This window comes from Anneissia japonica, unplaced genomic scaffold, assembly GCF_011630105.1.
Source record: "Anneissia japonica isolate Jap-2015-1 unplaced genomic scaffold, ASM1163010v1 scaffold1065_len1792383_cov172, whole genome shotgun sequence".
NCBI lineage: Eukaryota > Metazoa > Echinodermata > Crinoidea > Comatulida > Comatulidae > Anneissia > Anneissia japonica.
The window spans coordinates 1,571,243-1,597,844 of NW_022684135.1; the positions used below are offsets into that span (position 1 = coordinate 1,571,243).

At 35.7% G+C, this 26,602-nt stretch overlaps 2 protein-coding genes across 2 annotated transcripts in view; both read right to left on the bottom strand.

The window, feature by feature from the left end:
• Positions 1-918: 918 nt before the first annotated feature.
• On the bottom strand, positions 919-4,973 carry LOC117103689 (carbohydrate sulfotransferase 10-like). The gene is made up of 3 exons (XM_033244293.1): positions 4,970-4,973; positions 4,451-4,521; positions 919-3,260 (listed from the first exon to the last, which is right to left on the bottom strand). Exons 1-3 carry the CDS (start codon positions 4,971-4,973, stop codon positions 2,385-2,387), a joined length of 951 nt encoding a protein of 316 aa, XP_033100184.1. The 3' UTR covers positions 919-2,384.
• A 13,627-nt stretch (positions 4,974-18,600) lies between these two features.
• LOC117104104 (leucine carboxyl methyltransferase 1-like) overlaps positions 18,601-26,602 on the bottom strand; it is a gene marked incomplete at its 5' end in the record, with an annotated part of 10,997 nt that continues 2,995 nt past the window's right edge. The window contains 7 exon segments of the mRNA XM_033244765.1: positions 18,601-18,960; positions 19,799-19,859; positions 20,658-20,841; positions 21,381-21,603; positions 25,417-25,519; positions 26,004-26,145; positions 26,279-26,400. Coding sequence (XP_033100656.1) covers positions 19,828-19,859; positions 20,658-20,841; positions 21,381-21,603; positions 25,417-25,519; positions 26,004-26,145; positions 26,279-26,400 — 806 coding nt within the window. The 3' untranslated portion in view covers positions 18,601-18,960; positions 19,799-19,827.

Below are 26,602 nucleotides of genomic sequence, written 5' to 3' on the forward strand. Positions count from 1 at the left end.
GGGGGGGGGGGAATATATCCCCATCCCCCCGGGATCTACGCCTATGGATATCTCTGATGGAAAGGCTAATCTTCTTGGCGGAAGCCCATGGTGGGCGGGGCCATTGGCAGCCAAAACCCCAGTGGCAGATCCGGGAATTTGAAATAAAGGAGATTCAGGGTGGGACTTCACAGATGGAGAGTCTAGACCACGTACCCAGCCCCACCATGATTGATGGGGCTGATTCAGTACCTCTAGCCGGACCGGAAATGGCACTTTCAGACTTATAATGTGGATTTTTCAAACGTTGAATTATTTATGTTGGGTGTTGAAGGGCGGTGGCCGGCTGGGCCTCCTTGAATCCGCCACTGAACCCTTTAGGGGTAAGGCGAAACGGCTGAAACTCCGACTATTTAGGGATTTAAAAGACTTATTTAATTGATTCCAGAGCTACATTTTCTGTAAAACTTACATAGGTTTTTCTTCTTCCCGACAGGGGGTAGGGGAAACTACTCCACCCTGATCACACTTAGCGCCACGCCATTGCAAATCCTCCTTTTGAGCAAACCCCCTCTGATTGACCAAACCAAACCAACTTGCATTAAATACTATCAACACGATGACATTTACCATTTACATGCTGGACTTTATTCATTTGCACTCCCCTCACCATTGTACCCATTCCTCTGAACCCCATCATTTGGTTTTACGTTCCTCCTGGCTCTCCTAGATACCTTATATGGATTCCTGGCTACAAGCCTTCAAACATTTTTCTCAAAATATGCAGGTCTATACTCGTTGTATTATCTTATCTGTGAGAAATTATTGAAGTTTAACTGAAAATAGGGGGCTTCAGTAAAACGACTATAACTTTTTTTTCCCCCAAGGAGGATTGAAGAGGAGTTTTTACATGTTAAAGAGGATATCCGTCTACATCGATTGATACCAAAAAAGCTTTAACAATTTAATTCCTGTATTCCATAATTTTGACCTAAATCGACCAGACTATAATACAAATATACAACAATAAATAGTTGTTCTTGTAATTTTATGTATCTTGTAATCATTTGTCTTTAAGTTTTGAATTTCGGATAGTCCAAATAAATATTTTTATTATTATTATTATTATTAAATATGGCTGTAGACTGTACAAAACATTAACATACTGTCCTGACATGTTAGTAGTCCTATTTAGGCCCACACCTCGAAATAGTCTATACATTCTGTTTTCTAATTTGACACTCTAAAGGGCTGTTTAAAAATCAAATGACGTTATAATCACGTGAAAACGATAAAATTGTAGTAGTAAAACCGTTTTTTTATCGTTTTCACTGACTATGACGTCATTTAATTTGACTTGTGAAAATATTCTTTAACGTATGCACGATAAATCGTTATCGAAACGTGCTAGTGTAAAAACGTATTATTTCTTTTATTTTCTATATAAACAATTGCTTTTTATCGTTGATCGTTATCGCATAGTGTACACAGATCTTAACTCTAAAACTCTAAAACCATCTTTCACTATTCTATTACTGTACATAAATTTGTGCATCAGAGCAAGTGAAATGCTTCTCATTAATTTACAAATGTTATCTCAGAAATTACTATGCACAAACAAAAAAATCATCTCTGTTTACATTTAAAAAGAAATTCAATTCGTCTTCAATTTCCTTCGAAGGGTGTCAGAAGAGAGAATAACATATAACATGGTTATAGTGTGACAGTTGAGAGAAGGAACGGATGGGTCGGTGGTTGGAACTGACATAAGGTTGAATTTTTCTTCAACAGTTAATGAGAATTATATTGAACACTCACTAATTTAGAGCGTATCATTTAAATGTTAAACTTAACATAAATAATGCAATAAAACATTATCCTAGATATTTTACGTAAGGTATAGGCGTCCATCCAAGTACACTATGATATAACATAATGGTAAAGTAATAATAATCATACAAGTCTCACGTATCTATCTCAGAGAGTTGGAAGTGTTGCCATTTCCAGAGAGCAGAAGCCTTTTCTGCATTTTTGTTTATTATTATTATTATTTTATTTTTACTTTTAAAAATAATATTTCTTATATATATTGTGTATTAACCTAATAACCTTAGACAAAGAACTTAAATAGCAGAAGAATGAGCTGCTCCGCGTATTAAAATCGATGGAACATTCGCCCTCCTGCGGTTGCAGTAAAATTTGAACACTTTACTAAATGGAGAAACTAAAGGAGACAAGCGAACAAGAGCAGCGCCTTTATTATTTTTATATAGCGCCGCCGCGCGGTTGCAGTATAATTGCTCTCCGTGTACCCACAATGCCTTTTGAACGGATGTTCCACTATATTGGGGAGGTGCTCTATATCCTGCTATTTATTATCTTTGCCTTAGAGCATTATCTTTGCCTTAGAGCATTGCAAGACTTTGATTATAATCAAACAACAAAAAATCATATTTATATTTCTGATACAAATTCAGAAGATCGAAACGTGGAATTGTAGCATAACTTTTTATAACCTTTTCATAACTTGAACTGTTTGTAAAATGAGTTCCGGTCGAATGAGGGAATTCTATATCAGCTCCAACATGTCTTAATATATAATTTGATTCATTTTCAATATCTTCAAGTTGACCAATAACGTCATAGTCAATACTACACGGAAAACATACAGAATGCATGGGGCTCCAATGGACGTCTGCAATGTAGTGCTGTTTGGAAATTAACATTCTAACAAATTCTCTAAATGTTGCATAATTTCTTTTTTTCCCCCCTCCTATTCTGAAAAAAGCTAAAATACGTTTGTTGACTGTGTTCTGGTAATAAGGTTGTCTATCACTTGAACTCTTTAGGACCAACTTATCGTTGTAGGCTGATAGCAGGCGTGTTAAAGGGTTCCGAACAAACATGATCTTGGTGTAGTTTGCTAATATTTCCTTCTGTTTTGCGGCTGGAAAATCACTTAGTCGCGGTACGTGCTTTTTCCATGCTGCACTCACCTGTATAACATTCATATTCATTAGCTCCGAACGGTTCTTATATCCAGAAAGTTGTAGGAATATTTTGCACCAGCTAACTGTACCAACTTTAGGTGTTTGACAGTAAACAAGTTTGTGTTCCTCATTCACCAAAAGAGTTGGATATTCTTTCATCTTTTGAATATTTTTATGTTTGCGACACATATTCCGTGTATGATTAACTCGTTTTCTAATTTTTGCTGAGTATTTTTCCATAAACGTATCCTTGGCCATTTTTCCTTCAACCTCTTCTTGGAGCTGTGGTGTCTGTTAATTTAATATTTAAAAAATCGTTGTAAAAAACATATTGTTTTAATATGCCTATTTGTTAAATATTATGTAAACCATATTTAACAAATATTTAACAATATTTGTTAAATATTGTTTCCATAATTAAAATTATATACATTTTAATAGGTTACTCATTACAATTTTCAAACGTTAATGAACATTAAAATGGCATTATTGTATTCGTATTTTTATATTTCTCCACAATCCTAGAACAAGTTATTGAGTAAAAATAATTATTATTTGAACAAAATAAGTCAAAAGGTCAAAAAAATATTCTTTTGAGTAAAACCTGTATGCTTAATTTTTACTAAATTGTAAACATTAACTTATACGTGTGTTGATTATTTTCAGCCCCTTTTGAGTTAAAATGTTGTAACCGACACTTCCTGCGAATTTTTAGCTTTTACCTCCTCCCTAGTTCTCGTTCGTTACGCTAGCTGGAGCACCTAAATTAGTCCCAGAATATTTCTCTTCATTTTTACCCGTAGGTTACATTATTCAGAGTATTTTTGTATTTTATAAGTCTCTGTTTACTTGTCACCCGGCCTGCTTTTGTAACTGTTTTTTTTCTGTTTACCTTGCGTGTTCCTTTATAAGGTCACGACCTAGGCTTTGTATGTTTTCCTTTGTTTTGTTTCGAAATAAAGTGATTTTATATATATTTATATATATTTTAAATGTTGTCAGTTTTTCGGGTCTAGTTACACGAAACCAATGCTTTTGAAAAGTATTACTGCTCGTAATTGTATATTGATATGCAGAAACGATTGCTTTGTTTTTTTTGTTACTTTTCATTATAGTATTTCATTCTTTCAGCTTGTGAAAGTTATAAATTAGAGTAATTACCTTGTAAAGTGGAAATGCTGCTAAATTCAAATATTATTTACAAAATAAACAAACTAGGATTAAAAAATAAACTGCAACTATGCAACTGTTGATAATAATATTCACTGGCTGCAAAACAGAATGAAACATATATATTTTAGAGACTGTTGGCTAATATCTGGAAATAGCTTTGAAACTTAATGATATACTTTCACTTAAAGAATTTTAATAATCAATTACCAGATATCAAAATACACTTTATATTTGTCGGTTTCAAACCAAGGGTATAAACAACCAAACCTTGAAAAGATTGTAATATGGGTTTAGCATGCTGTACTCACCTGTGTTGTTCCTCTTCTGTTGCTCTCTATTTCCAACTGCCTTCCAATCAGTCTGTTATCTGTTGATGGACCTACAAACAAAAATATTTCTATCAATATATATTGAGACTCAATAAATTTAACTTAAACTCCGAGACGCAAGCAGAGACGTCTCTTAGAAAAGGAGACGAGCTCCCAGAAATGACAGTTTAATTTGGAGTTAAATCATTAGTAGGATCAATTCAGGTAATTTACTGTCATCAGGATTTGTAGACGGGTGGGGTCTAAGTTGTCCGCCAAGATGTCTGACAGCTTTCGACGGAGACCAGGTTTAGCCCTGGTGGAATCCACAGGGCGAACCCTAACACCTTGAACAACTGAACAGTTCTGATATGATGTGTTAGCTTTGTGCTAGTTTGCTACGTATGTTATCGATCCAATGAAGCAGTAACACTGAAATGCATTTGATTGTTTGTATAATTGGTATTTAATTTCAAATCTTTATCATATTATCATTTTCCTTGCGTATTGAGGTTTTACGCATGATGATTATGCACAATGACCGAATAATAGTAGAATTGAAATTCGTAGTCACGAGAACAACAGACAAAATTGATTGAAGGCAGTGGCAGAGAAGGCATTGAGCATCTGATAGGTCCTTTCAGAGAACATATGAAATCGAGAGGGAGAAACACTAATTGCCTTCGGCATAATAATTTAAAATTATTAATGGTTATAGGTTGAATCAAAGCACAAATATGTTTGACCAAATGCCAATCATAGATTATTTTATTTGTTCAGTAAACGCGAAATGTCTCAGGCCCGTAGCCAGGTCATTTCAAGGGGGGTTCTCTGGGCGTGGGGTCCAGGGGCCTGCCTAAGGGCCACGGTGGGGTCGGGGCAGTTTTTGTGTTTAATGGTCTATATAATGTTTTAAAAGCAGTTATGTTTTGAAAAAGATCTATGTAATAAAAAGGTGGTAATATAATAAAATATTTTCTGAGAATTGGCATGTTTAAATAACACCGAAAGATATATATAAAAAAAAACCCTCATCGCATAATCAATATCAATATACTCAACACATTTATTATTATAAAACAAAAAAAAAAGCTATTCTTCTTCTTCCTCATCTTCCTCTTTCTCTTCTTCTTCTACTACTTCTTCTTGACTCTCATTTTGTACGCTGAAAATAATAGTACTATTTTACTACATGGCTAAAAAAAGCACAATATTGTCATTACTACTGACAGGGCCATCGTTAAATTAAGTTCGAACCCAAAATAAAGCATCATATTCAATACGTTATCTGACATCATGAGAACCTAAACTTTAATACAATTATTTGTTATATACTAGGCTTAATTCGAAATTATTATTTTAAGACTTTAACATAATAGGCTACATACTGAATAATAATAGCTGAGATTTGATGCACATTTTAGAATTACCGTAATAATCGTTTTTATTATATCTTCCTGAATATTTATTGTCTGCCAAATGAAATATGAATTATATGCATCTTTAGTAATACAATTTCTACAATATTAATCTTGTTTTTATATAGACAAATGTTCGATAAATTCTATTTTTCATAAAAAACACGAAATTCAGCTCGTCTATTTTCATTCTAATCAATGGCGTTTGTAAACGTGCACTGACGTCATCGTCGAATTCCAGGACTTTCGACGGTAAAGCTGGCCTGCCTGCCCCGGTCCCAGGCCAACCAATAATAATTAACAAAATGGTTTTTTTTAAATATAGGCCTATGGCGCATTTTGTACATGCACTTCAACTTTTACAAGAAAAGCCTAGGCCTAGTACCTATACATGGTGTATAGTAATAGCGCCTTGAGCACCTTTGGTGGAGATGTGCCCTTTATAAATCTTTATTATTATTATTACGTCCTACTGTACTTAGGCCTACACTAGTTTGTTGTCGTCGGGGTATAATTCTGTCTCTAAATGAACGAGGAGCGAACCTAGCAGTCAACATCTAGGCTATAGGCTAATTGCTTTTGAAATCAATAACCCACCTTAAAGGACTATCTGTCGTTTTCTTCTTTGCAACAGCGGACGGAAAAAAGTCAGTTATTCTAGGACGTTTCATGGTTCTTTATCACTAAAAATTAACAAACACTCGTTTTGACGCACTCCGTTCTGTAGTGTGTGTCTGCTGTTGAAAACAAACTTCCTGGCCTAATTTTGTGACTGGCATGACAGAGATGGACCATGTTAATTTATTAATTATATTTTGTTTGGGATGGAAAAAGGAGAGTCAATTTCCCCAAAATGCTCCAACAGCACATAGTTTATTGTGCGCTATGGACAGTATGGCTATGAAATTTACTAACCACACAATCCACAACCAGGTGATTAAGTCGCAAAACTTTATCTGCATTTGGTGGTGGATTAAGTCACAAAACTTTAGCTTCGTTTGTGGCACGATTTACACTAGGTAGACGGCGACCGGTTTCGTTAACGGTTGGTACATTTCTTACAAACATTCAGCCCAGCGTGACCACTGCTTGGGTATACCCAATCTTGGGTATTTTGACTTGGTCTTGAGTTCTTGGGTATTCCGTTCAAATCCTTGGGTATTTTATTTTTACTAAGAAAATTAAATATTTTTGTCATAGAGGAAGAATTAAGAAGTAACAAAGTATATTTCAATCCATTCAAGTAAGCAAACCTCAACGAAATGCTCATAACATTGTTAATTGCTATAAACATGGGTTCAGAATTGGTTATTATGCGTTGCCATTGATCTTACCTAATTAATGCATTATATAATAAAACTTGATCACTGATCTACACTGATAACACTGGCCGACTGATGGCGTATTTTTCTATCCGGATTATTACCTCATGAATATTAATTTTAATAATTAACAAAAACCATTACAATAAAAAATGCTTTATATATAAAAGGGAAACTATACATGCGAAAAACACGTATTTTTCAAATTTTAATGCATTTTCATTAAGCTTGGGTAGTTTTGGGCAATTTTTGCTGAATCTTGGGTTCGACCTAGTCATTGGGTATATCAAAAATTGTGATGGTCACGCTGATTCAGCCAAAGGCCAGTGAAAGTTGAGACGGCAGCCGGGTTTTTATCGATGTTTGCCATTCTTATGTGTGCCATCGTAAAGTCATGGTTTGCTGGAGTTGCGTTCAATTTAAATCTCCGAACTTCGGAAGCTGAGATATTCTATGAATGTAGGCTTGTATCGCAGGCTAAAATTTAAAAACGGGTGACCAAATAATGAATTAGGTGCTAAATTTTGATTTAATGCTAGGTAAGTTAAAAACAGACATTCCGTCCGAGTGGGACTCATTCAAAAATTCGAGGGGGTTCGCTAGAAAAGGGGGGTTCGCCCGAACCATAAAACCCCCCTGGCTACGGGCCTGCTGTCTAATGTAAAAGTCTTTCCATGAGATACCGTACCTTAGGCCCTATACAAAATATTATTAGTTTATCACCCTATCTGGGCAGGAAAAGTAATGAGGGAGGGAGGTTTTTTTTAAATTTTTTTATTTTGCTAAAGCCAAATATCACCCTTGGGTTGTTTGCTGGTGCATTGATATTCAAAGTAAAACATGATTTAGATAATGCAAACAATATCTACTAACTATTTAATAAAATAAATGAAAAAAAATTTCAAAAAAAATTTTTTTTTTCAGAAAAAAAATTTTTTATTCAAACAAATTTTTTTCCCAGTACCATAAAAGACATGCACGCGAGGGTGATAAACTGATAATTTTTTTTATTGGGCCTTAGACTCTGATCACCGATGGTTGGTCGCAGATTTAGTTGTAAATGAGAGGTCAAGTAAGAAGTAATTAGACATATATTTCTATTTTGAATTCCTTACTTACAATTTAGCTTATTAAAAGGTTATAGGGTCACAACAGAACATTACAACGTTAGTTGTCCCTGAGCTACCAGATGTTTACATACCATTGAACAATTTTTTTTTATGGAGAAAGGTAAAGATAAGGACTACATCAAGGTGTTTGCAGTGCAGTGCATATCTAATTATTCAAGCTAACTCAATCAAAGGCCTTTCTAACAGTCATGGACCTACTATTACTAGGGCCCATGTCCATGGTGCTAACCGCCTTGAACCAGCATTTGGATAATAGAGAGCGGCTCTCATTTTACGCATGATGATTAATCATAATAACCGGATTATAGCGGGATTGAAATTCGTAGTCACGCACCAGAGCACAATATATTGGCAGGGAGTTAATTGTTATCGCTATAACCATGGAGGAAGGAAATTCATGCTATAACAAATCCCTGGTACAACCATAGAGAAAATAGAATATTTTCTCTATGGTACAACCAACTACAATAGCATTTTAGTTATGAAATTTTTAAGCATCAATTAACGTACTCTTTTAGTAACATTTATTTGCTTAAAGACCCTTATTACTGTAGTCGCTTTGATTGATTGATTTATTGGTTTAACTTTCTTTTATTAGGGAACCTATAACAGCCTAGGCTGACTCAAACGGTACTCAAACAGGCCCTCATAAAAATACAAAACAAACAGTAACACGCGTAAAATACAAAAAGCACAATAAAAAAATAGTTTCTCGATAAAATATTAAAACTATTGTAAAAAAACAATACAATATATGTTATTTTCAAAAATCAATAAAATTATCATAGCAAATTTAATTTGTATAAAATCAATCATAGGCTAGTTTGCCCTGAGTAAAGTTAACAATTGTTAAATCACCGTTCATCCCCATGATTAATTTATCTTATTTTTACATTGCTTAACTGTTATCAAAAAAGTGTTATTGAATTAATGAAGTACTTTTCAAGTGTATATGGCTAAAGGTTAAGACGGTCCCCGCAATAAAATAGTTCAGGCTAACAACAAAACGTTTCGAAAGGTTTTGTATACTTTACATTACGGGCGTGTCGAATACACGCCCGTAATGTAACTTGATTAGACGGTGTGCATCAGTACCCAACGCTGAACAGCGTACGTAGGGCCTATTCAAAAAACAAAATCTGGTTAAATCTAATAGATTTTGATGTCATATCGGTATGGTACAAAATGAATGTAGGTAAGAATGCCCAGGAAAAAAATGGCCCAGGAAAAAATGGCCCCGGAAAAAATGGCCCCGGTAAAAATGGCCCCAGTAAAAATGGCCCCAAATGACAAGTAGGTAAAAATGGCCCTAATAAAAAAATTCAGTAATAGAAATGATATTTTGTTTTTTAAATCTTCAAATATTTGAAAACTGTAATAAGCACGAATTGAATCAATAACATACAGTTACACAACAGATGCAAATAATGTACTGAGAGATTATCAGAAAACAACGGCCATTGAACATTTTTTGATAGTTGAAATAAGTTTTAAAAACGTTATTCCACTAACAAAGTAGAGGAATGACATACATACAGTACTTTAACTACCGAAATATGAAACTCATAGATAACCACAACTAAAAATTCACTTTGTTAAGTAACAAGGAAATAACTTTGCATGTTATAAACAGTGCAAATAAACAGTAGTTAAAGCATGCGGATCAATTGTGTTTGAATGACAAGTTCATGTATGGGAAAAGGGAGGCTTACTTTACTTCAACAATGTTCTGCTTAAAGCTACTTCAAAGAAGTATTTGTTAATCAGATATTGTTTTTTCCGGGGCCATTTTTTCCGGGCCCATTCTTACCGTACACCGGTCAAAATGTGTTCATTATACTTCGCCCAATGATACAGTAATATCCTCAAACAATTTTTGGCTAAATGGTTGATTTTGTGTGGTGGATACCCCTATTGAAAAATATATATCCTTACAGTAAAAATTAATGATCTTAGATGTTAAACTGTCTTTCTTTTTATTGGTATTTTGAAATATAACATGTACCTCTGTAAAGAAACCCTCGTGTCAGTTTACTCACAACTTGAAATTAAGAAATATGCATTTTTACTGGACTTTAATGTCGTCTATTTACGTTCTCTGACAAAAATGTAAACAATTGCCGGTAAACATTTATTTTATTTTATTTCATCACACATACGGGTAGCCCGCCAGTAACAGGATGGAATAGAATAAAATAATATTTACAATTTCAAAATACAAATCATAATAAAAATCAAAAGCCACCAGAAATAGACAAGAAAGTGTAACAATTACAGAAAAACAATGTCGTATTTTAGTTGACTCAAAACATAATTAGTAATAACAAGAACATTTTTATTATTATATGTCTATATCGTGTAAAAACAATTATTAAAACACTTATTTATGTTATATTTATTTAATTTTATTCAATTACCAGGTATAAACAAACATAGGCCTACAAACAAAGATACAAAGGCAAAAGAAAAGCGCCAGCTGGATAGTAACAGTAGCCTGGCAGTTGCCAAAATGTGTAAAACACTATCAGAGTAGCTCTCATATTCTGCACATACTCAAACCAGCACAAATACAACGATAAAACACATATTTAAAGTTGGAATTATTTGGTTTAAATATTACAATAACAAAAGGGACTAATTCGTAATGTAAAAAAGCTCATTTGTTTACTTACTAAGTGAAAGACCTACCTTGTAATTGTACTACGTACTACGCATACGTGCAGGCTTAAAATAATAATTCTATTTTTTCTAGCAACTTTGAAATGTCTGATACACTAGTCAAGAATCTTAGGTTTCCCTACTAGTCGAGCTTAATGGAATCTAAAATGTATATGAAAGACAGACCAATAGAATGATCTTCAGCTACCGAATTTGACACGCGATTGAACATTTTGTTTTGGAGAAAGGACTAAACCACCCTGTTTGCAGTGAAGCGGATAATTTTCAAACTAAGCTAACTCAATCAATCAAAACCTCTTGTAACAACCGGACCTTACATTTGGTTCCGGGAGACCCTGGTTCGAGAGTACAGTTGGTGCCCTTGACGTATATAAATTAGCCTAACATGTACAAATATTAATCTTTATAATAATAATAACAATAATAATATTTATTGGATTCACTTTTGCATCAGTGGCACACATCAGACAATACCTGATGGTGCATCCATTCGAGAAAAAAAAATAAAGAAATTAAATCAAATTCAAAACAAAAGGAACATCACAAACAATGGTGAATTAAAGGCCTATGGTTACAGAATGACAGAGATGGTTATTGAAGGTAACTTATAGAAGTAAAATAAATGGACACATAACTTGGTCTTGGTATAATGAGATAGTATGGTTTGCAGTTAAAGTAGGCCTATATAGACCAATTAAATGAGATACAATTAAATAAAATACTGTAAAATAAACAAACGTTTAAACAAGTATATAATTCAAACAAAAGGAAAGGAAATAAAATTACACAGTACAGTAGTACAACAAAACCTTAAATTTAAATTGCTGTAGAAATAAGAAATCATTGGCATCAGGTAATGTTGAATAGAGAAATTAGTTGTTTACTGGAAAAGTGTTATTAAATGTCATTGCGTTCTTTCCCTACATTAATTAAATATAGTTTGTAATATTTATCGAATAGTTTGATTGCTAGTTCATATTCCTCATCGGATAAATATCTTTCTGTAATTTGGTATTCATTGCGAATTACTAGGTCATCGAAAAATATGATATTTAAGTTCAAGAGAGCCTGAAGTAAATACATTCCAAAGTATATTTAAATTATTGTAATGTAAGTCTTCTTTAAGTTCTTTTAATATTGGTTCTCTAATTATGCTTTAATTTGTTGCAGTTAAATATAAAATGATAAATTGTTGCCTTTTTACCACAATCACATATTAAGCATAGCCCTAAATTTTGAGATGACCATGATCCTTTCTTCCGTCAAGTGGTACCGGTAATGAATCAGAACGAGCTTTAAAATTTTAGACTTGATGCATAGTAGGTACACTTTTCCAATAAGTACTTTTCCATTTTTGGTACATTTCTATATTTCAAGTAATTAGTTAAAGATGATTTAGTTTGAGCAGGGAACAGTTTGAGCCTTATCAAACCATTTTATGTTATTTTGTAAAATATTTTTTTTCTTTGAAACCATTAAGCCATTTAGTAGCGCGTTCAGTATTAAACATAGTATGTAAATCACATTCATCCAAAATATTTTCAATATTGTGGAGCCATTTCCAACTTCATACGTCTTTGAGTCAAATAGAGCTTTTACTGATGTAATCCATAGTAACCTTACAGTTGGCTCTCTGGTGCTCACCGGTTCAATTCCATTTGCTGCTCTCATGTTTCAGCTGTGCTGAAATACACGTTACGATAGCGCATCTTTCGGATGAGACATTAAGGCCGTGTGAAATATGGCCAAATGTGCACGTTAAAGAACGCCGCGTGTGCGACACACTCTTCGGAAGAGTAGGACCAGCTGGTCTCCCGGTGTTATTCCCAATTCACTACCAGAAGTTCAATATCGATATTGATTAGTTACTTGTACATTCAATAATAAAAATCAATTTTAATTTTACTAACAGTGAACTCACGCATCCAAAAGTCTGAACTGAAGCGCTTTTAATTTACTGTTGTTTGGTTTGATAGTTTTTTTAAATATATATATATAAAGCAGTAGGACTAGACACGTTAGTATCTGGGTTTCTTAACGTAAAATTATCGGTACCGGTAAATCTCGGCAACACTTACATAAAAGTTTATGTAAAATATTTACATATGACTTTAGCGGTTCCAGACATTTGCAGGAGATGGGGGGGGGGGGCAGAAGAAAAGGAGCACTCCTGTGTAGATATTAAAGTTTTAAACGACGTGCGGAACATGAAGAGAAGGAAATGGAAGACAGTGTCTCTTTCCAGTTGCTAGATGAAGTCATATTATCTGAACTGTTTTGTCATCCTACCATCTCTGAAAAACTTACGTAGGCATATGTAACTTATTATATAAAAATAATGATTAGATAAAAAATATTCTCATAAATGAACACAAATTTAGGAAGACAATACAACGTCATTGGCAGCGTCATAGTCAATGTCCATATTAATATTAAAGTCTTGTTAAAAAACATTTAGGCCTATTGTACGATTTTATTCACTTTTGTTTGCACGTGATACAGAAACAAAGGACAACATTTCCATGTACATTACGGCGAAACTCAGTAAGAAAAAGCACCAAAACCAATGTTAATATTCAGATGATATTTGGGTAATTCATAGATATTATAGTGAATTATATAGTGAATGGGTAATTCCATACCAAATCACCTACCTAGAGGTACATCTCCAGGTCTTTGTTAAAAATCTACCGAAACTTTGCTTTATATAAATAATGGGGAAAAAATACTTACGACGTGGGTAGGAGACTCCATGTTGTCCGACGGGAAGGTAATTTACTTTCGACTCCTGCTGACGTCGCCGTCACTGCAGTCACCATCTGTACGCCTGTCATCATAATAAGCACTGCAAATCACATAATATAAATACATAGCAAACCCGCACTCGAAAAAGTAGACACCCAGCGAGAGATTTACTGTCGGGGGAATATTATTCTGGCAAACAATGCCGAAGAATTCGGCTTCGAAGAACATTAATATACAAAATAAACATTACTAAATTATAATATCAATATAGGGGCCTATTAATTATCATTTCGTAGTGTTTACTTTGTAAACAGAAAATGACAAATATTTTTCTACATCTGCTATCTAGATAACCAGGTCTCGGGAGACAAGGGACGATCTCTAATAAGTTAAGTTCTACTAACAACAGAATACAAGTTAAAATTACCGTAAAGATTGTATTACTTACTCCATTCCAAACGTTTTTTTCAGATTTTTTTTTACCCAAGCAGCGTGACCAGAACTTCCTTTATATACATACTGTACTGTAATTAGATAGTAACATCACAAAGGTGACTGGAATTTGCTGTTGCTTTACAGAGTTCTGACTGGTGATTCATTTTAGTCGTTCTCGTCGCCACTCGCGGGAAAATGTTGTGAGAATTATACCGTAAAACCTCGAAAAAAGAGCCATGGGCTTCTTTTTTAGGTCCCACCGGATGGGCTTTTTTTTTTTTTTTTTTTTTTAGAGATGGGATTTTTCGTGATTATTTTTTGCAAAGTAAAGAGGAGTGCTTCAAAATGATTTTGGAAATGTACTATACATTTTTCAACTATTGAATTCAAAAATGATATATTTATATTTTTTTAAAACTTGTAACCATGGTAGTATGGGACTTGCACATTGGGGTCTGTCTCACGCGTAAGGACCATCTCGCGCATAAATATAATGCCATATTATAAAATAGGCCTACAGGTCTCCCTCCAAATAAAGAATCCTCTAATTACAGACCCACATCTACATCCCAGGTTAAATGCCTTTCTTTTATCATTAGCTGTTCCCTCAACTGAGTAACCAGATCTCCCAGATGTGTCCAACTTGGGACCTATTGAGTGCAGGTCTTTAATTGAAGAAGAATTCTATTATAGACCAAAGACGATTGGTTTTTGCCGACCAAATTCAACATTTTCTATTTATAAAATATAATTTTGGTGCAGTTACATACATACAGCACATCAAAAGCCGATGTTTTGGGTATAGAGTGCTCCATATTGAATATCAATAGTCTTACTAGGACGTTGAAGTTTATATTTTTATAATTAAATGGATATTTGTGCAAGACGAGCGCAGGACTTGATGTGTAGCTACCAAGAAATGGTACATAATGAATCAGTAACAGCATACAGTAACACATTCTAAAACACTTGGAAGAAAACATTAAAACATTATGTTATCACGGTTTTGACAGACCCAACTAAAAATGTTTTTCTCTTCATAAACATATTAAAATATATAGCAATTTCAATGCAGTTTTCAAACTATCGAATATCTTAGCTGTCCCTACCCTTCTGTAGAGAGCATGTACTACTGCTGAACTTGCGGAGGAAAATGACAACGCTAGGATAATGTTAGACTTGCCCCAAGTCTCTAATTTATTGGTTTTTCATAGAGAGACTAGGTATAAAGACTATAAAGACTTTCGAAGAGCGCCACCAACGTCTGCTTATATCGAGAAACCTTTTAGGTAAGCGTTATATGGGCACCATTTCCGTCCGGTCATGAATAATTAATGTAATGGCATATTTAAATATTCATACGAGACACGCTACATTTTTAGGAATTAATCCCAGAAAAAGTATACTATGGAACGCCATGCAAATAAAAATATGGAACGCCAATGGTGCCAAAATCGATTTATTTTTAAGCATTTTCACTGATTAAGACAAAGTTTAGGGACTGGAACCCAGTCTAGGATAATGTGTGCGGTCACGGCATTTTCGGCCCTCTAGATGTGATCTAGAGGTTCCATATCATAAAATTTCTTACCTCAGCCCGACCTCTATCCGTGAAAGTCCCTCACTGATCCCCCTCTAGTATTATGAATTTCTTGATCCCCTACTGAGAGAGGACCTGAAATGCATGTATTCTGAAGTTCAGGGGAAAATCCAGATCCTGAATACATTTCTGAGCATTTAGAAAAAACAAAATTCCGGGAGGGTGGAGCTGAGGTAATATAGACCCTCCATCTGTGAAGGTATCTTTCTGGGCCCCCTCTAATTCAAATTCCTTGATCCACCATTGCCTGCTCTATGTGGCATCTGCTACAAAGTATTAGTTAATCAAGAAAAAACAGAAAGACATAATTTTATTCATTTTTATTTATTTCAACAATCTTTATATAGGGTGACCCTTCCAGCTAAACTGATATTTATTGGCCCTCTACATCATCCCCGATAAAATCAGGTACAATACGAACAGCAACCTTACCTACTGGACTGTAGGCCTATATTTATATTAGTACCATAGTTTGGGCCTGACTGACATGGAAATAAACGATTGTTACGTTAATTGACCCGTATCATTTATTGACCAGATTAAAACTGCACTCACATTGGAGCCGAACACAAATTCAGACTGCGTTCTCCGAAGCGCTAAACGCCAGTGTCATTCTTACACACTGATTACACTTTTTGCTGAATGGTTCGTTAGGCTTTCCGATCAGGATCCGGTATTTGCAATGTTTTCTATAGAGGTATTCTGAACGTTTAACACATTAAAATAAAAAATAAAAAAATAAATAAATAATAAATAAAAATGTAAAAAAACAAATGTAAAAAAATCATTTCTCTAACTGAGGTATGTATACAGAAGTTGTGACCAATAAGGTTCTGCCATTAAGATTATCAGTTAGTGTATCGGATATCGATACATATGTTTGTGTGGTAATAGCGCCCTCTGTACTATTGCTAGGATTTAACATCCATTTTGAATTTTATCATGATGAATTAAAAGTGTAGCGGTGTATACAGTATTCTACTATACATATATAAAAAATGACGACAGCACTTTTAAGACTAACTTGAGAATAAATTTTATACAAGTTAACCTTAAAAGTGCTGTTGTCATTTCTTATTTTATTTATCGAAACTTTGAATAATTAATGTTCTCATTTGCATTTCTGAAGCAGTTTCATCCGAACCGGTTGACATATGACTGCAAGAAAAATTGAATACAGTAGGCCTAAATAAAACAGTCGAAGCCAGTAAAATTGTTAATGTGTCTATTGATCTGCATATAAAAGCTGCTATGATGGGGCAGTTGCAGTCAATCGGGTAAACGTCAAAGTAAAGCTCAAACGGACGTTACCGTTACAATAGAATTCGGACAGACATGGATTAAATAAATTAAAGACATGGATAGAAACATCATCAGATATAAAAATTTTCTAATCCCGAAAATGGTAGCCATGTTGAAGGAGGGGGGCTTCAAGCTGCATAAATTCCTCGAATTCAACGGCAGTATTGAAAGACTTACCAGATGATTGCATCGCATCGTATATCATCCAGGACTGAGAATTCGCGAAGTATGTTCTCAGGGACCCTACTAGTGACCTATTCACATTTAAAGGCAAAATTTGAAAGAGAATCCTACGACAAGACGCATTCTATCAACTGTACCTGCTGTGCTTGATTCACCTGAATGAATTGGTCCCCACATTGAAAAAGATTGTCCACCTTCTACACAGTGGTGTATCTAAGGAGTGTGAGGGGGAAACACACAACTAAAAAAAATTGGGGGCCCCCCATTAAGAATGTCTGAAGCAAAAAAATCATGTAAGTAGATAAAATTCACCTCATATCATCATACTTGCAAACTAGCGCCCTCTCAAGTTGAACACTTCACCTTCAATTAACATTCATTTTTAATTTATCCAAACTTTGAATGATCGATGTTTCTCATTTTATGTCTGAATTTCTGATACAGTGACCTGAAACAAATTTTACGATACAGCTTGACATATGGGGCAATACAGATTGAATAGGCCTATTAAAGCAAATACGTTGGGACAGCTACAATCAGAATTTGGTGGTCCCCGCTAAAAAAGATGCAATAACAGGAAACCAGCCGACTGATATTTCATTGTGAAGATGAATCAAATTAAAAGAAAGAGCCTCCACACTCTTGCACAGGACAGCTTCAGTCTTCAAAGCATTCACGAGAAAAATCAACATTTTGAGGCGAGTCGAATGGCTGAGCGGTTAGCAGGGGCGTCAAAAGCTATAGCCATAATATTGGCGCTGGTTCGAACGGCACGCTTGTCTATGGTTCTGGTGGTAGAACAAGTCTTCTTGGATAAGGACTATAAACCGTAGGCCCAGTGTATACAATGGCTTGTGTGCACTGTAAAGAACCCAGTACATCCTTCTAGACAAGTAGGGGGATACCCCGGTGTACTGGAACAGACAGCCCCTGAGGTGGACCACGAGAGTTGCTGGTACCGGGTTACCGGCTAGCACAGACACGGAGGGACCCTTAGGGGCGAAGAAAGTCATTGATCGAGTTCCTAGTCCACACATCAAGCGCCATGAGTATCTTGCATTGGATGGATATGTGCGCTATATAAAACTACATTACTGTATTATTATTATTATTATTATTATTAATATTATTATTGGTCTAGAGGTATGATGCCAGGCTAGTGATCTGGAGATCGTGGGTTCGAGTCCCACCCAAGAACAACTTGCGATTTTTTTCGCAGTTGTTTTCAAATGTACTGAGTATTCGGTACATTTCCACGTCAGGTAGGGCAAAATTACACCTATACATGTTTCTCCTGACGCAAATCCAGTTATTGTCTATTATTCCATCACGACAATAACAATTACTATTATTATTATTATTACTTAAAAAAAACCCCACAAAACACAAATCTTTAAAGAAATACCTACAAATACGAAACAGATAAACATGATCGGTAAAGTGGTAGTATAATCATCTTCTTTTACCTCACAAATCCAATAAACAAAGTACATTAAAATCTTTTGTTAAATATTAAAATGTAAAAAATTTTATCTTGTTTTAAATATCTATTTCTGTTTAGAGAAATAAAAGTTTTTTTTACATTAAAATGTTCACCAAATTTGATTTGATAAATTTGATAAATGTTAATGAGCACGATAGCAGTTGTTGAATTTCATCATGACTACGATCATCACATTCGAATCTGGTTCACAACCTGTAATTCAACAAAGATAAAATTCTTGACAATTTTATCATATTTATCATTAAAATCACTGTACATTCAGGCATAATTATATCACCAAAGTGTATTTGAAATGAAAGATGTACTACAATGAGACAGGGGGCACCCCAAAACTTGAACATGCATTCTTTATACGCAATATGTGTTCGATATGAATGCCTTTTATGTTTTTTGAAGGACGTCCTTCCTGTTCATTGTAGTACTTTTCGATATAGAATTGCATTCTTAACGAAACCCCAAAAGTCGAACCTCATGCACTTTCATACTTTTTACATCACCTTCTATATAGCTCATTTTAGACCAAATATAACCACCCAACTTTACAACAGATCTGTGATTTCTGGTCATATGATTGGGTTCTCAATAATACATCATCGGCCTCAACAGCAATGGTGGCACCAGGATTTGCCCATTTGGAGGAAAGAGCAATGTCCACAACAAGGAGGGTGATGCTCCAGATTAGGGTATAATTGGCAGAAGATTTACAATATAATATTTTTGGATGATTAAATAAAATTTACTTTAAAAAATTCAAATTTAAAATGTTAAAAAATTTCAGAGCAATTTGGAAAAATCGAACAAATAAGTCTTTAAAACCACAAAATTTTCAAAGTTTTCCCTAGAAAACTTCCGAGAGATTATAAGTGATGCCCGGACTACACCCACTTATGCTCTCGTCGGGGATATCGGACTCCCCAGCAAAATATAATTAGATGTGTTAAAAAAGCTTATTCGACCCGACCTCCCGGAGGTGGACTCTCCTAACTTAGACCTCTGCAACAACACCAACATAAAAGAGACATATGATTACCTTATGAATAAATACCAACTGGTTTGTGTTCAACTCTTCTTAAGATTAATACTTGAAAAACCTAAGAATAAATAGAGAATACATTTTAGAGTTTTTAGAGTCGTGATAAATATTAACATCATTAATGTCATTGTCTTCAATATCACCATCATAAACAGCATCATCATCATCACCACCTGCCTCTTTCACCACTCATTTAGAGTGGTGTACGGTGAGTTACCATCCTCACCACCACCACCAAGCTTAGTCGGCTAAACTGGTGGTAACCACCATGTGTGCCCTGAACCGTGGAGATCCTTGGTCCAGACATGTTATCAGCTACCAAAACACCAGTCCAGACCTCAATGACAAGGTACTGTATGTGAGATAATTAAAGCAACAGGGTAGCCCCTACACAAAAGATGTCCTGGGTCTTTTAAGTGCACATACAGTAAGTTCTGTACACTGGATCTCTTATCATAGAAACGAGAACAATCTGGAACTAGAGTCGATGTTGAGGTTACAGATCGTGGCACCCTTGCCTTACTGCTCTACCACCTGAATCAAGCTTCAATTGCTTGATCTAAGGATATCCAGTCCAGTACACACACGGTGGCTATCATACACCTCTCCATTATCCACAGCAGCATAGCTGAGTCGGCTAAACTGGCGGAAGTCACTGCTGGTTCGCTGAACCGTGGAGATATTTTGGTACCTGGTTCAAATCCGTCCACTGATTTCCTTGTTTCAATTAGCCGACTTGCATGCAAGTATAAAAAATACACAGTCTTTAGGATGAGACATATAAGCCATAGGGCTTTGGTGGTGTTCACACTGAATAAATCTAATTGACTCCAATTACACATAACACTACCATTACCTATATTGTTTGGATCCTTGTAAGCTGCACAGATACAATAATGTGTCATAAGCTGCTCTAGTAGTTCTGCCTCGTCAAGAAATTCCAATCGTACAATTCTGTCTAGATCGGGCAAACTTTGATAAAACTCCATCATATCAACTGCACGACTACTTTCCCATCCACTTGACGTGAACCGCTCTTCCTGTAAAACAAAACATGAATGCAAAGAAAGTCAATGACACCAAACGAAGTAAATGATAAATAATCTCTCCTCAACTATGATTTCGTTCTAGTGGGCTTTATCTTTAATTATAGCTTTAGTGTAGAGGCGACTAGATAGTTGCCTGAGTCTAATAGAGTCTAGACCACCTCAGCCCCACCATGGTTTGGGCTAAGGTGAGAAAATTTATGATTTTGGCACCTCTAGATGGCTGGAAATGGCATTCTCATACCTGGATTTGATTAAATTTTCTTATTTTCTTCATTTTAAATAATTTTGAAACATTTGGGGGGGGGGGGGGGGGGCGGGCTCTGCTTGTACATCATTATGGCATTTGTGAATTATATGTCAGCAAACACCTTATTTTGAAAACAAGAACAGCCTCACAGAAACACTTAAAATAAAATAAATGGGAACAATAAAAACACATGATTTGTTTGATCAAATGTGTTTAAAATAAGCAAACACTGTCAAAGTCTAATCAGTCAACAACCTTATAATGTTATGCCATTTTTACGTACCTGAGTTTTTAAACTAGTGCACGGTTCAATTCCACATAAGTCACATTTACGGCCTCGGAGATTGTTAACCATTACCTGCCCGAACCGGTCCTGCATGTTCACTTGTTCATAATTAATAAAGAACACCGAGTCAAACTTTCCTGAGATCCAGGACAGTAGTTCGCTTGACTTGGCAGCTGACATGTACACCAGCACACACTCAGCAAGGAACAGTGTTGGTAAACTGCAGGGAACCAAATACAGTTGATTAGTAAATTGTTTACCATCATATCATATTAATACTTGCAGTACACCACATGGATAGTTCTGAAAAGCACTGTTGTGGTTGGTTGAGAATATCTTGACGTTTCGATTGAGTTGCTTCAATCGTCTTCAGGAGAATAGTATCTGGAGAAATCCCAAAACAGTGAAATACTTGGATGGACCGTCATTGAACATGATCCGTTGCGTGCGCATGTGTTGCATTCTCCATAGAACTGCGTTGGTCGACACCCATTGGGGGCAGTGAGTGACTAGGTCTTACTTTACCACACAGCAGGATTAGGATGTTTGTCTTCAGGAGCGGATTGCTATAAGCGGTCTTCAGACAGTCTTAACATTTAGCCGGCTATAATTGTGACGTCACTACTGGTCTATGATTATAGACCATTGCTATATCGCGGTCTAACCAGTTAGCCGTCTTAAATTTTAAAGCCTACTCGGAGGAGGCTTAAAACGGTCTTAAATCATTTTCGTCATGGCTTCTGCTGATTAATTCAACAGTGCAACGGCAAGACCAGGGCCTAGATCGTCAAAGTCGGAGAATCGAACGACAAATACTCCGCACACATCTCAGCGTCTGTAAAAATAGGTCTACATTTATTTACGTTCATTTTGATACATTTTGCCTGCGTCGAGCACGCATGATTTCGCCCTCAATCTTACGTTACCAAGGAGTGATTGTTTGCGTTTCAATACTCAAAGCGGTCTTAGGGAAGACTTATTTATAGCAATGGTCTTAGAGGAATGACTTTAGTAAGACTATTTAAGTGATAAACTCGGCTTTATTTGAAAAGTTAAGACTACCAGTTAAGACTGTTTTATAGCAATCCGCCCCAGGTGCACAGAACAATTAAATTGACATAATAAAAAACATAAAATCTTGCAAAAAATAATGATTACAATGATGTACAGTATATTGTATTATGAGAATGTAAATATAAAAGGAAAATTCTTCACCTGTTATCAATTCCACAACTTTTTAATTTGTCTTCAAATTCTTCTAAATTTCGCAAATCAGCCCATACTATGTGATAATGCTTGTCTCTTATACACATCTAGATGTGTATAAGAGACAGGAATAAATCTAATTGACTCCAATTACACATAACACTACCATTACCTATATTGTTTGGATCCTTGTAAGCTGCACAGATACAATAATGTGTCATAAGCTGCTCTAGTAGTTCTGCCTCGTCAAGAAATTCCAATCGTACAATTCTGTCTAGATCGGGCAAACTTTGATAAAACTCCATCATATCAACTGCACGACTACTTTCCCATCCACTTGACGTGAACCGCTCTTCCTGTAAAACAAAACATGAATGCAAAGAAAGTCAATGACACCAAACGAAGTAAATGATAAATAATCTCTCCTCAACTATGATTTCGTTCTAGTGGGCTTTATCTTTAGTTATAGCTTTAGTGTAGAGGCGACTAGATAGTTGCCTGAGTCTAATAGAGTCTAGACCACCTCAGCCCCACCATGGTTTGGGCTAAGGTGAGAAAATTTATGATTTTGGCACCTCTAGATGGCTGGAAATGGCATTCTCATACCTGGATTTGATTAAATTTTCTTCATTTTTAATAATTTTGAAACATTTGGGGAGGGGGGGGAATGGGCTAGCTAGCTTACTCCGTCCTGCTTGTACATCATGATGACATTTGTGAATTATATGCCAGCAAACACCTTATTTTGAAAACAAGCCTCACAGAAACACTTAAAATAAAATAAATGGGAACAATAAAAACACATGATTTGTTTGATCAAATGTGTTTAAAATAAGTAAACACTGCCAAAGTCTAATCAGTCAACAACCTTATAATGTTATGCCATTTTTACGTACCTGAGTTTTTAAACTAGTGCACGGTTCAATTCCACATAAGTCACATTTACGGCCTCGGAGATTGTTCACCATCACCTGCCCGAACCGGTCCTGCATGTTCACTTGTTCGTAATTAACAAAGAATACCGAGTCAAACTTTCCCGAGATCCAGGACAGTAGTTCGCTTGACTTGGCAGCTGACATGTACCCCAGCACCCACTCAGCAAGGAACAGTGTTGGTAAACTGCAGGGAACCAAATACAGTTGATTAGTAAATTGTTTACCATCATATCATATTAATACTTGCAGTACACCACATGGATAGTTCTGAAAAGCACTGTTGCTGTCTCTTATACACATCTAGATGTGTATAAGAGACAGGTGGTTGGGCTAAGGTGAGAAAATTTATGATTTTGGCACCTCTAGATGGCTGGAAATGGCATTCTCATACCTGGATTTGATTAAATTTTCTTCATTTTTAATAATTTTGAAACATTTGGGGAGGGGGGGGAATGGGCTAGCTAGCTTACTCCGTCCTGCTTGTACATCATGATGACATTTGTGAATTATATGCCAGCAAACACCTTATTTTGAAAACAAGCCTCACAGAAACACTTAAAATAAAATAAATGGGAACAATAAAAACACATGATTTGTTTGATCAAATGTGTTTAAAATAAGTAAACACTGCCAAAGTCTAATCAGTCAACAACCTTATAATGTTATGCCATTTTTACGTACCTGAGTTTTTAAACTAGTGCACGGTTCAATTCCACATAAGTCACATTTACGGCCTCGGAGATTGTTCACCATCACCTGCCCGAACCGGTCCTGCATGTTCACTTGTTCGTAATTAACAAAGAATACCGAGTCAAACTTTCCCGAGATCCAGGACAGTAGTTCGCTTGACTTGGCAGCTGACATGTACACCAGCACACATTCAGCAAGGAACAGTGTTGGTAAACTGCAGGGAACCAAATACAGTTGATTAGTAAATTGTTTACCATCATATCATATTAATACTTGTGGTACACCACATGGATAGTTCTGAAAGCACTATTGTTGTTGGTTGAGAATATCTTGACGTTTCGATTGAGTTGCTTCAATCGTCTTCAGGAGAATAGTATCTGCAGATATCCCAAAATAGTAAAGTACTTGGATGGACCGTCATTAAACATGATCCGTTGCGTGCGCATGTTTTGCATTCTCCATACAACTGCGTTGGTCAACAACCATTCGGCGCAGTGAGTGATCGGTCTTACTTTACCACACAGCAGGATTAGGATGGTTGTCTTCAGGGGCGGATTGCTATAAGCGGTCTTTAGACAGTCTTAATGGTTAGCCTGCTATAATTGTGACGTCACTACTGGTCTATGATTACAAACCATTGCTATACCGCGGTCTAACCAGTTACCCGTCTTAAATTTTAAAGCCTACTCGGGGGAGACTTAAAATGGTCTTAAATCATTTTCGTCATGGCTTCTGCTGATTAATTCAACAGTGCAATGGCAAGACCTAGGCCTAGATCGTGAAAGTCGAAGAATCGAACGACGAATACTCCGCACACTTCTCAGCGTCTGTAAAAATAGGTCTACATTTATTTACGTTCATTTTGATACATTTTGCCTGCGTCGAGCACGCATGATGTCGCCCTCAATCTTACGTTACCAAGGTGTGATTGTTTGCTTTCCAATACTCAAAGCGGTCTTAGGGAAGACTGTTTTATAGCAATGGTCTTAGAGGAATGACTTTAGTAAGACTGTCTAAGTGATAAACTCGGCTTTATTTGAGAAGTTAAGACTACCAGTTAAGACTGTTTTATAGCAATCCGCCCCAGGTGCACAGAACAATTAAATTGACATAATAATAAACATAAAATCTTGCAAAAAATAATGATTACAATGATGTATATTGTATTATGAGAATGTAAATATAAAAGGAAAATTCTTCACCTGTTATCAATTCCACAACTTTTTAATTTGTCTTCAAATTCTTCTAAATTTCGCAAATCAGCCCATACTATGTGATAATGCTTAGAGTGTAATTCAGCATCTCCTATTAAAGAAATAAAACAGAGACAGTGGAATGCAACTCTCAACTCTCCTGTACATTGGGCTTTTGTCTCTATGGGCCAGGTGCAGCGCCAGCGGATGGAACACTGATCGAGAGATTTTGAGCGACACCCAACAACGCCCACTTTTTTGGTCGGAGACATTGCCCCAACCCTGGTGCCACCACTGCTATGGGCAGGCAATTTAAATATAAATGGATATCTGGATGGAGGTAAATTCATAGAATGCATTGGTAGTCAAATATCATGACTAGGTATACTCCACAAAGGTGACATGGATGGAGTCTGGGATACTAAAACTCAGCAATTCCACCACCCTTGTGCATTCCCTGCCCTTGTGCATTCCCCCACCCACCCCTTCATTGTTTTTCTCCCTGTTTTTGTTGAAATTCTGGATCCAAAGGTAGTTGGATGCACATTAAAATTAATCAAATTCTTGTTGAGTATGTTAAAATATCAATGCATTACCAATTAGTACATGTTCCCTTCCTCCACTAATCTCAATTAGTGGTGACATTAACTTGTCCCTTGATCGAATCTTTTGACATTTTCTACTCGTCACGGGCCTGAAGTCAACCTCGATGTAACTTGTGGGCAACAATTTCGCATCCTAGTAAACAAAAGTGGAAAGAAAAGAGGAATAAATTTACAGGATATAACATAATAATATCAATAATTATGAAATGTTAACAGTAATAAGAGTAAATAAACAGGAGCTGCTTCATCAATTTAACAAGACAAACCTTCAACCTCCATAGGGCGGTATCAAAGCCTGCTCCGAGGCTCACTACTTGTCCTTTACATTCAGTCATCCTAAGAAATTTTTCCAACAGAATTCGTATTCCTTCCATACGGGCATAATATCCTGTATAGTACAAAATATAAAAATGTTATTTAATAGTTATAATTTTTGTTTTTTTATGGCATGTGTTACCAGCAGCAGAGGTGAATTTAGGGAGGCCCCCCCCCACTCCACCCCTGTTTGCCAATAACCATTTTTATACCCCCCACCCCTGTTTGGCCAATGCCATTTTTATTTAACAAAATATATTAAAAGGATACAAATA